General features: G+C 33.4%; 1 protein-coding gene across 5 annotated transcripts; it reads right to left on the bottom strand.

Annotated features, from left to right (window-relative positions):
• Positions 1-1,798: 1,798 nt before the first annotated feature.
• On the bottom strand, positions 1,799-6,757 carry LOC101891428 (kelch domain-containing protein 10 homolog). 5 transcript variants are annotated; one of them, XM_005190155.4, is made up of 4 exons: positions 6,501-6,757; positions 5,517-6,174; positions 2,866-3,408; positions 1,799-2,809 (listed from the first exon to the last, which is right to left on the bottom strand). In XM_005190155.4, exons 2-4 carry the CDS (start codon positions 6,144-6,146, stop codon positions 2,372-2,374), a joined length of 1,611 nt encoding a protein of 536 aa, XP_005190212.1. In that variant the 5' UTR covers positions 6,147-6,174; positions 6,501-6,757; the 3' UTR covers positions 1,799-2,371. The 5 variants fall into 5 exon arrangements, with proteins under 5 accessions (XP_005190212.1, XP_011295222.1, XP_011295220.1 ...); XM_011296920.3 differs by having other exon boundaries at positions 6,523-6,757; XM_011296918.3 differs by lacking the exon at positions 6,501-6,757 and adding an exon at positions 6,302-6,465.
• Between the last annotated feature and the right edge of the window lie 5,480 nt (positions 6,758-12,237).

The following is a 12,237-nucleotide window of genomic DNA, read 5'->3' as shown; positions in this document are numbered from 1 at the left end:
CCATGAGCCGTACAGAGCAATAGTGGGGAAGTAGACGTTTTTGATACGCCACGTCGAAGTTTAGGTAGAGCTGAAATGTTAATTTTAAAAACCCTGTCGTCAATTCAGTTAACTTGAAATTAAATGAAAGGTATTCCTTAAGTAGAGGTGGTTGACACTTGTATTATTTTTACATACAATTAACCATGGTGCAATGACATAAAGGTAACGTCATTTCAAATTATCATTCCCAGCTCTGCATTCTCTGCATTTCAAATTTCAATGCAAAAAAAAAAAAAACAGTTCCCATCTCTGATTTTGTGTTCATACAATGGATCATGATAGAAGAAAATAGGTAGACGCATCGACACAGCTGCTGGGACAATGAACTGTCAAACCAATTTTGGAATTAAAAATGTTGAATGAAAAATAATTTAAATTTGTAAAAATTGTTGAAAAACGCGTATTATAATAACCTCCGAGTGACGTCGTATAAGAAAACATATAAAAATCTACTTATATTTGAAAACACATTTAAATTTTTTTGACATATTAATGTTTCTAAGCGTTGATGCATCTACCTGTATTCTTCTACCATGCAATGGATTTATGAATATAGATTTTTACAATGAGATGTTGTAAAATGTATATATATGAAACAATTGTAAACATATGATTACATGACTTTACCTTCTTAGTTCTACCATGACAATTAACGAACTATTTTAACATTGTGATGTACTAGAAAGTAGTTAAGTGACCGACTCTGCATTTTTTAACCAATTGTAAACTAGTTCCTTTTATCCGATTTATAGTCAGTTATTTTTAACTAACTATAAACCAATTGCTTTAAACCCGTTTTAAAGTCATTTAAAAAGCACTGTTTTTCTGAGAAAAATGTTTAATGATTTTGATTTTTTTGTATAGGAAGACGTAATTTTTTACAACCAAATTCCTCAATTTTTTATTTGAAGGAAGAGTGCCATTTATAGGCACCTTGGCTGATTTTTTTTTGTTATGTTAAACCCATTGTAGAATTAAGAAGGTAAAGTCATGCATCAGATGTTTACAATTTCTTCAAAATTGTTCATTTGACAACATCTCATTGTCAAAATTTATATTTATAAATCCATTGTATACACAGAGATGGAAACCTCTTTTTTATTCAATGAGAAAGTTAATTACAGAAAATGCAGAGATGGATATGCTTATTTGAAATGACTTTACCTTCTTAATTTTACCATGGTCAAGCAATGGCAGAAAATGTTAAGGCCCTAGCTTGTATTATTCTATGTTGCATTTATATAGAAAAATTTTTGAAAACGTAATATGCCATTTCAAATTAGTTGACTTCTAGATGATTTCCCAATCATCCTATAGTTAGTCCATAAATGCATTATTCTACAACTAAAAATTTGTTGGAAAGTTATCTGGAGATCAAACAGTTGTGGCCACTTCCACAACTGCATATGATTTTCCAATCAATTTGTAGTTAGTTGTAGACTCATGCAGTTATAACTAACGATTTTTTCAACCGTTTATGAAAAAACTATCGAATGCAAAACGTTGGTTGTCAGATGTTTTATTTAAATGATAGTAAATTCCCATAAATAGGTGTTAACCCGGAAACATATGCGAATACCGTACGACATCGCTATAGAGTTAGTACCGATCCTGTAAGTTGTCATAGATTAGAATATGGATTTTCTTCCGCTAATAAAATCTAACATAAAAAATAAATATTTTATATTTTAAACTAAAAACACATTAAAAATAGCAACAGTGTGTTGAAAGATGAAAAAAAAAAAAACAAATAATATTCGATAGCTTAAATTTTATTTAACAGAAAAAAATCAGGTTAGTATTGAATCACAATGTTTGATTCGAAGCAAATTTCTAGGCACAACTCCGATTGTTTTATGATCTTGATGTTTATAAGTTTCTTTAGCTTATGTATTTCCGTGCTGAAGAAAGGTTAGTGAATTTTTTTGTTGCATATGCACGTCACTTATATATTTTTTAGTTGGTGTTTCAGATTAAAATCTTATTCTGTCTTTTTCAATCCTGCCAGCTTTTCTTAAAAATCTAAGGGTTATCTTTTGAATACATTTTAAAAGTAGCAAAAATAAATTCATTTTATTTTTTATTTATAATTGGTAAAGTATCCAAAATTTCGGTACTTGCAAAATGACTACCTTCGCAAATGTAATATTTTTTTATAAATAAAATTTGGATACTTCATTCCTTTAAATTATCCTATAATATATATAAATTTCTTTAACGAAAATATAATTTAAAAATACATTTTTCTTGTAAACAAATGGCAAATGATCCGTAATCAACTTGAAAGAAGCACTTAACAAACACTTGTTGTATATTACATGAAATGGCTCTATTCGAGATGAGCACGCATTCTTTTCGTTAATCCATTTAAGAAGGTTGATGATGAAGGTTCATCAGATGCATGTTTACGCATACGTTCTGGTAAGGGGGGCAAGCGATTAACATAACGTTGCGGTATGCCAGCATTTAATAAAGTAGCACGGTCGAATTTATGCAAATTACGGTTGTAGTATGTAATAGCATCCCAACAAATATCACTAAGCTTAGGAATTGTCATCCACATTTTAAAAAGATGATTCCGGCGTCGCATGTCCCTCTGGACTTCGTTGTATTCGATTCCGCCAAAAATGTACATGCAACCGTTTCCTGCATGCGCTGCTGAATGAAAATATAAGGGCCTTGGTAGTACAGCTGTATGTATTTTATACCATTGTTTAGTTCGAAGATTCAGCTTCCAAATATCGTCGAAGTATGTGTTAAAATCTCCCTAAAGTTAAAAGGCATTAAGTCTCAATACTATATAATCTCAGCATGAATACTTACTTGCAGACCTCCTGTTATGAAAGCTTCGATATCACCATTGCTTGTAGTGTGTTGCACGCATGAAAGACATTTACGAGCTTTTGGATAGCCTAAATCTTGGTTTATTGCTACTGTTCGATCGGGTAGCGTATCAAAATGATCCCAACGATTGGTTTCCAAGTTAAAGGCTGGTATACGTTGCAGATCGTAAACCGTATGTGATGTACCTCCCCCCAAAACATATATGTGGTGTCCATCATACACCACTTCATGTCTGTAACGTCCCTCGGGATCATCTCTCATTTCTGGTCTACATATATACACGTTTTCCCAAACTTTTGTTTGAAGGTTCAATCGATATACATCACAGGAATAATCGAACCCCGTCGTTCCGCCTATTGTATAAAGGTAATCATTATGTATCACAATACCAGGTCCATATTGGGCTGTTGGCAAGTCACCAGTGACTTTGAGAAGCATTACTTTTGGATTTTCTCCAGTTGTATAGACATAACAATCATTGGAACATGTTTCTCCAAATGGGTACCCAGTACCGCCATGCGACTGGAATAATAAAAATAGAAAAGAATGAACAAAATATACCTAAGTTTAATTGAATCTAATCCCGAGTAAAAATGTGGATAAAACTTAAAAAAAGACTACCTACAATTATTCGATAACATTTCGTAAAGATTCTCAAAAAAATCGAACTTCCGACGGGTCTAAATAAATTTTGAATACTTGTCGTGCTTTTTCCTACGAAATTACAATTTACATCATTTCTACAGAGAAGCAACGATTTTGTCTATAGTTATTTAAATAGTCCTAATGACTGTGGAAAATTCAACGTCAATAAAAAACAGTTTTCAAATAATAGTGATGGATAAAAAGGACATCAATCTACCTCTTAAAAAATCAAATACCTCTCTTGAAAAATCTAATATCAAATTTGGCTGTCAGTAGAGAAGGAAGTGGAATATTGAAAAACTCGCAAGGTAAGGACTCTAAAAAAGTTAAAATAAACTATTTAAGTCGTAGAACCTTTAGTACGCAACAACTTTTAAACAATTTAATTATTATTGCTTACAATTATAATTTTTTTCGCCAAAATTCACAGTTTTTCGCTCAGACATTATTAATTTATAACCTTATTCCTGAGATATGTTTGCATTCAACAATTCTAAACTTGCAAACATACATAATTATAAAACCTCCGATTCATTCGAGAGAAGTGTTATTATCATATTGATAACTATAGATAACGTTGAAACAATCCATACTTGCATCGAAATGAAGTCTCCCGCCAAGATTGATTAAGTACGTTGACCTTATCAATTAAAAATCTTATATTAGAATCAACAATAGTTTATAAATACATCAGCAAAAAATAAATAGCTTATGCTCTTAAAATACATTTATCCCAACAAGCACATTTGTAGCCTATGCCAATAAGAATTTTCTAAAGTTGAAAAACTTCTAATTAGAAAAATCAATTCAGGCAATGCATCTAATGCCTGCTGTTCACTATCATGCGGTCATTAAAAAATAAAGGCGTGTTCATTGTCTTAATGAAAATAAAATAAGAACGCATTATCACAGAGATAGCAGTGTTTGAGCCTATGTACTAATACAAACAATAAAGAAGTCCATATATATGTATATATGTTAGTTGTAATTTTGCCATATTGTCCAAGTAGAATATTTTTATAACAATGCAGCAAACATATGGATAAAATACGATTGAGTATAAACAAAATAAAAGCAAAAACAAACAAGTTGTTGAGCCGATAGGAAAAAATACGACTTCAATACACGTCACACAAACCTAAACAACACCTTTATGGATACAGGAAGTTCAACAGCATAAAATATTCGTTTGTGTTCCCCTCTGCGATTACAATGGAACATATATTGGGCAGTAGTTGTGTGCGCTTATACATACAAATGGGTTTCTTTGAAAGGGTAAGTGGACGTAGAGAGTTGTTTGACGGCATGGGGTGTTTTTGTTCATTTATTACGTAGCTATGGTGCACTGAGTCACTGAGGATGAACGTTTGTATAGAATTTACGTAGCAAAACATAGAAACAAAAAGTAATATCACGAAGAGAGGTAAAAACCAAAACTTGATGTCAGCTAAATTTGGGAGTATGTAAAACACTGAAATTCTTCAATTTATTGATTAGAGAGATTGTGGATAAGAAATTATTTTTCGTACACAATTTTGTCTCATAGTACTTTGATCACGGTTAGTTTCATTGCTTAGAATGAATTATAATAGTATTATCTGTAAACTGGAAATAATTTGAAAAAAAAAAAAAAAAAAAAAACGCAAAAATACCCGCTAAAGACAAATATTTGCTACGAAAAATAAAGCATCAAATAGAAATAATTGGAAAATAAGAAAAGCAATCCGGGAGTCATTACGGTACCCGCATTTTTAAAACTAACTAATCTATGGAGCCACATTTTGTACGCATAAAGAAGAATGCCATAACTTAGTGATTGAGGGAGGGCCGAGTTTCAAACTTTACTGAAATTGGGTGTGTCCACTGAGTTAGGATATCAAATGTTATCGATTGAGCCCAAAAGTATAATATAAATCTATACAAAAAGTTCATTTCTCGTGTTCAATTTTTAACATTTTTCAAATATTATATAAAAGAATACTCACAATCAAGACATTGTTGTAAATGACCAAAGCGTTCGAAGCCAATTCTCTTGGCATTTCTGAGTTTTCAGCATTAAGGAGAAGTTTCCAACGACCTGTTGCAAAGTTGAAGGCCCACAATTCCTGAAATAGCATACACGCATCAAATCGAGTGACGTTCGGGGTTCTATTTGGATTATAGCCCCCCAGAGAGTACAAATGTGATTCAGAAGCTATGATGCGGTGGCCGCTTCGGGCAATTGGAAATTCTCCTGCATCGTGGTGCGCTTTATACTGACATGGAATTAGTCTAAGTGGTTGGAAACTGTAGGTATGTTTAACACGTTCACGGCATCGGTTTAACATTCGATGTAACCGCTGTAAAGAAACACTTTCGTGGCCGAAGTTTGAATCATCGTCACAATCAATTTCATCAGATGACCAGGAATCCTGTGGCACAAGATCTTCCAAAACATCGTAATCATCACTACTTTCATCATCATCGTCGCCGTCGTCTGCACCATCACTCTCATTATCACTATCATCTACGACATCCATTGCCACATATTCTTCCTGAGCACCAATCTCTTCCAAAGGCTCATAATCATGTCCTTGTCCTGGTTGCTGCCGTTCATGTTCATCTTCTTGGTCCATGCCGATTTTATTTCGCTCAATCACCCCTCTAAAATATGTATATGTATGACTGATGAGTGCCTTATTAATTTCTTTGAGATTATTTAACAAATTCAGCATGAAAAGAGCGACAAATTTAAGAATTTTCATAACAAAGGAATTTTTACAACAATTACTCGCACTTCTTTTCACGCAATACACCGAATCTTAAAAAAGTTGTATCGAGTTTTTAAGAAGCCAGCAACTTTTGTTTGAAATTATGGAAATAAGCCTTTTAGATTTTTAATATTTTTCTAAAACGTATTAAACATGACCAGCTGAGCACTACTACAAAGACATGTGTGGAACTGTCAGTTTGACGTTATTTATTATTACCTTTTTGTTGGCGTTTTCTTACTTCTTATATTCGTCAAAAAATTTGCCTTATTCTATATGTCGAATAGCTGGTTTGCATTTCCTCACAAAAATAACAAATTAGCCGCGTAAAATGTTTTTTCTAATTTTCAAAATATTCGGATGACTACGATTTAATGGGTCGACTTGACCTTATTACTGCGAGCACCAATTATCAATGTGTTTTGCTACGTTCTTTCTTTCCGTAAACAAAAACACGTCACTACGTCACTAGAAAGAATACGGAGCCATACGGATATGAACGCCGTCTTTGTTCAGAGATGTAGAGATCGGATAATCCATTTTTCAAAATTGTTAAGTTATGTCAGAAAATGAAAAAATTTTTGCAATTATAATTTGTTGAAGTTAACAAAGGGACGTAGGGTGAACAAGCCGAAATTGAAGAGAGTCAACCAAAAACTCCTTTGTTCTCTTACGAAGATGCCAACCGAAGACTTAAAGGTGTAAATACATTAATCGCTTTTTTGACTGGCCGATGATTTAGAAGTGTAGGGCCAAAATCGAACTAATTCAACCTAAAACTCCTTCCACTACGTTGTTGTGAACGAACTATGGTAGAAGAATACAGGTAGTTGCATCAACGTTTGGGAGCATTGATATGTCAAAAAAATTTAATTGTCAAAATTATAAAAGTAATAGTTGTTACCAATTTTAGGGTAAACAGACACACCTAATTCTGTTCTGGCTGCTTGACTCCAAATCTGGTTTTTTTCTCCATTCCAAAGTACGAAAACGCAAGGCAAAATGAATCACAAGTTGTCAAAAGTATTTTCATTGAAACGTCTTGCTTTCTGTTTAATTTTATTACTGTGCTTTGTTTCGTATGAATTGCTTTGTTTTTCCCTTAGATGTTTACAAATTCGCCACAAAAAATATAAACTGAGGCGAATTATTTATTATTCGCTTCAGAAGAAATTTTGACAGTACGTTGTTATGAAAGAACTATGGTAGAAGAATACAGGGAGTTGCATCAACGTTTGGGAGCATTGATATGTCAAAAAAATGTAAATGTTTTTCAAAAATAAGTACATTTTTATATTTTTTCCTTATACGACGTGATTCGGAGGTTATTATGACTCGCGTCTTTCAAAAATGTTGTACAAAGCTAAATAATTTTTCATTCAACATTTTCAATTCCAAAATTGGTTTGACAGTTCATTATTCCAGCAGCTGTCTTGATGCGACTACCTATATTCTTCTACCATGGAGAGAACAAGATAGGACAAATACCTCTGTTGTTATCATAACAACATAATTACAAATGTTAACTGATTTAAACCGCCAAAGCAATGTGCAAATTTTCGGGAAGGTCCATGGAATAGAATTTTGAAACCAAAATTTTGGATTTTTCAAATTTTTATTTGATATCCGTTCCTGTAATAGTGGTTTTTATATTAACATGTCTCTGCCATGAGCTGTTACTCTATGTATTGTAGACACAAACCATTTGCTCAAAATGCATTTTGTCTAGTCTTTACCATTTTAGGTCTTTGACAAAGGATTGTAGTGTGGACTAGTTTAAATTATGTGATGACACAAGCCAGTCAAAAAGCGTTTTGAGATGAGGGTACATAAGCAGCTTCGCATCATGGCTAGGCATATTAATGTCATATTATATAGGGAAACGAGGGCAAAATTCGAATGCGGCTCTGGCATCCCTTTATAATATGTCACAAAATATGCCACGTGAAGACTTCAAGCTGTTTATGTACTTACACCTTTATGTATTATCACCCATGGTACAATGAAATAAAGGTAACCTCATTTCAAATTAGCGTTCCCAGCTCTTTATTTTCGGTAATTTTGCTTGTCAAATTTAAATGCATAGAAAACAGTTCCCGTCTGATTTTTTGTGTATCATTGTATTTTTGAATATAGATTTTGACAATGAGATGTTGTTAAATGTATAAATTTGAAAAAAATTGTAAACATATGATTGCATGACTTTATCTTCTTAAGGTGGGAATAGACAAAGCGCTTATCTGGCTTCTTCGGAAATGAACAAGGGAGCCTGGACCCAACATCGAACTAAGTCAACCTAAAACTCCTTTGTTCAACTACGAAGACGCCAGCCAACTACGCGCTTTATGTATTTCCACACTAGTTCTACCATATTCTCACCTTAAACTAGTCAAAAAAGTGTTTTATGTATTCTCAACTCAACTCATCAATATATTCATATTTACTGATCAGCGAAACCCAACGAAACAGACAAAAATCTTGCATCAACGCTTGGGAGCATTGATATATCAAAAAAATTTAAATGTTTTTTCAAATATGAGTAGATTTTTAAATGTTATTTTCTCATTCGGAGGTTATTATAATTCGAGTTTTTAACAATTTTTACAAATTTAAATGACTTTTCATTCAACTTTCAATTTCAAAATTAGTTTGACAGTTCATTGTCCCAGCAGCTTTGTCGATGGGTCTGCCTATTTTCTTCTACCATGCATAAACGTCAAAAAAATGTATATGGATACTTAATTAAGGTTGACTTAGTTTGATTTTGGCCCTACGATCCTTTGTTCTTCTTTGTCCGATGAAGCCAGCCGATGACTTGAGCCAGTCCATGGCCCAATTATTAGGTCGTCCGATTAGCCCAGGTGATTTCACCCGTTCTGTCAAAATACATTTGTTTATTTGAAATTCGCCGAAAAAAATGACAAGTTGTCATCACACAATAGGCCTGTCTGGCTATTTTCCTGCAGTAATTGTCCAGCAGTTTCTTACTCAGAGTTTAATTATCTTTTGCTAGGAAAAAAGTAATGAGGTAAACACAAAAAATTATAATGAGCCATAAAACTAAACCATTGAGGTGAGAATACATAAAAGGTTTTTTGACTGGCTTAAGTCATCGGTTGGCTTTTTCGGAAAAGAACAAAGGACCATCTGGCTAATATCGAACTAAATCAACATAAAACATCTTTGTTAAAAAAGCCTTTTATCTACTCTTAGGCTTGTCATTATCAAAATATATATGTTTTAAATGTGCTTACCCAAATATAAATCACCGGAAGGAGAAGAAGAATAATAGAAAATGATTGCAAGAAGAAAAGCACTGTCAAAATTATAAAAGTAATAGTTGCTACCAATTTTAGGGTAAACAGACACACCTAATTCTGTTCTGGCTGCTTGACCGCAAATCTGATTTTTTCTCCATTCCAAAGTACGAAAACGCAAGGCAAAATGAATCACAAGTTGTCAAAAGTATTTTCATTGAAACGTCTTGCTTTCTGTTTAATTTTATTACTGTGCTTTGTTTCGTATGCATTGCTTTGTTTTTCCCTTAGATGTTTACAAATTCGCCACAAAAAATATAAACTGAGGCGAATTATTATTCGCTTCAGAAGAAATTTTAACAGTACGAAGAAGTAAAACAGCTGATTTTAAGCCAATTCGCCATTTACACGACCTAATAAATGGGCCTGAGCCAGTCAAAAAGCGTATTATTTATTTTCATCTTTAAGTCAGTAAAAAAGCGCTTTATGTACCTGCTCCTTAATTGGTTCAATTCGGAACGCTGTCTGTTAGTAATGTAAAGACAACAACGCCCCTTTAACCAGTTCGATCGACGGAAAAGTCGCAGCTATCCACCTCAATTCAACACCGAGCTTGGCTAATTATTGTCTCCAAATCCACTATGCTGCGAATTTTGACGAAAGATTTGAATCTTCATCCATAACAAGGACATTATGTTAATTGGGTATTGGAGATACAACATGGAAATGCTGATTTTACAGTTAAAATCATTTTCAGTGACGAAGCCCATTTCCATTTTGACGTCTTTGTCAATAAGCAGAATTCTCAAATTTGGGATGTCAAAAATCCTCTAGTGTTATGAAAATGAGGCAGGTTAAGTGTAAATAGTCAACCGTGATCGGTATCTTGAAATGATAACCAGTTTTCTCCTAACTAGAAATGAAATAAATTTTTAGGCATGTGTGACAAGACGACGCCACACGTAACACAGCCAAATAAATATTTCAATTGCAACATCAAGCATTTCCCGGTCGTGTTATTTTGCTTTAAGCAGCTAGAAAGTGCGATTTGAAACTTAGAGTTTTTTTAAGTCGATGGAAGAAAATTGGCCGATGAGAAAATTGTACGCTGCATTAATGAAATACAGCAGCATTTATGCAAAAAGGTCATTAAAAGAACGGGTATGTGTCTGTGTCATACTGTCTACTTGACGATATTATAAAGTTTTCACGATTTCAAATGAAATGAAAATGTCAAATGTATAAAAACGCGATTTTTATCGCAATTTTTACAAGCAACACCAAACTCGAAATGTAGCTGCCATGCTGCTTTTTGGCGCTGACCTATTTTGATGTTAGAGCTAATTTCAATTTAGTTGCATCCACTCACTGCCATTTTGTGTTAGCAGACGTTTAAAAAAATATTGAGGTGATAATACATAAAACGCTTTTTTGACTGGCTTCTGTATAGGAACCATGATAGAAGAACACAGGTAGTCGCATCGACACAGAAGCTGGTACAATGAACTGTCAAACCAATTTTGGAATTTAAATTTTTGCAGAAAAAATTATTCAAGACAAAGTCAAAATATGGCAACCCTGTGAAAATACCTCCGTTGTTACGATATCATAACAACATAGTCGCCAATGTTAACTGATTTAAACCACAAAGAAAAAAATATGCACATTTTTGGAAAGGTCTATGGAATATAACCAAAATTTTGGATTTTTCAAGTTTTTATTTGTTTTTGTTTCTGTAATTATGGTTTTATACCCTCCACCATACTATGGAGGGTATATTAACTTTGTCATTCGGTTTGTAAGTCCTCGAAATACTCATGTCAGATCCAACAATGTATATTCTTAATCAGCGTAAAATTCTAAGTCGATTTAGCGACGTTCGTCTGCCTGTCTGTTGTAATCATGCTATCTATCGAACGAATTGAGATAGTAGGCTAAAATTTTGCACACATGTTTATTTTTCCAGTAGGCAGTTTAAGTTCGTAAATGGGCCATGTAGGTCCACGTTATAGCCCCCATATACCTCCAGATATTCGGTATTTCAATGAAGGTCTATGTCTTCGTATACAGGTCCATGTACCTGCCCAAATACCAGTACCTCCCTGTATTCGGTATTTTGACGAGGTACAATACTCACCGAATTTGTTTGAGATGTTGAAGTTCGTAATGGATGCTACAGCCTATGACAGAAAATTGTGTATGCTGGCCCAAGTCTTCGCACAGCTCCGATTTAACGGTACCTCCCTATATACGATATACTGATGATTTTAGCTACATTATTAACCGTTTATTTCAAGTTTCGAATTTGAATATGATAATGACTTATGACAAACAATGCCTATGTAGGTCCACGTCGTATAGACCCCAATATAACGGCTATATTCTGTATTTTTACATTTTAAACGAGTTTTTTAAGTATTTTATTTTTTGAAAATTTCTAAATTCGTTCCAAATGGTGGAGGGTATTGTAAGTTTGGACCGAGCTGTTACTCTATGAATTGCAGACACAAATCATTTGTTAAAATTTTTGGAAAAATACGCGGAAAAAAAGTCATGTATGATAGACATGCTCTCAAAAATCTATTCCAGAGCATTTCCTTGTACATTTAATCGATAAAAATCAACAACAACCCTTAAAAAGCGTCAGCTCTGTTAAATTATAACATAATGCTATGTCACGATATCGTGACATAACATAT

The sequence above is a fragment of the Musca domestica genome, unplaced genomic scaffold, assembly GCF_030504385.1.
Source record: "Musca domestica strain aabys unplaced genomic scaffold, Musca_domestica.polishedcontigs.V.1.1 10, whole genome shotgun sequence".
NCBI lineage: Eukaryota > Metazoa > Arthropoda > Insecta > Diptera > Muscidae > Musca > Musca domestica.
The sequence above is the reverse complement of the archived record's forward strand: the minus strand, read 5'-3'. Positions and strand labels throughout refer to the sequence as shown.

What these genes read in the sequence shown, in the direction of transcription:
- LOC101891428 (XM_011296917.3), bottom strand. Translation starts at nt 6,275, where the DNA reads ATGAAAATTCTTAAATTTGTCGCTCTTTTCATGCTGAATTTGTTAAAT. An exon ending in TTTACAACAATGTCTTGATT is followed by an intron (nt 3,409 to 5,516) that starts GTGAGTATTCTT and finishes TTATTATTCCAG; the next exon opens with TCGCATGGCGGTACTGGGTA. An exon ending in TCATAACAGGAGGTCTGCAA is followed by an intron (nt 2,810 to 2,865) that starts GTAAGTATTCAT and finishes TTTTAACTTTAG; the next exon opens with GGAGATTTTAACACATACTT.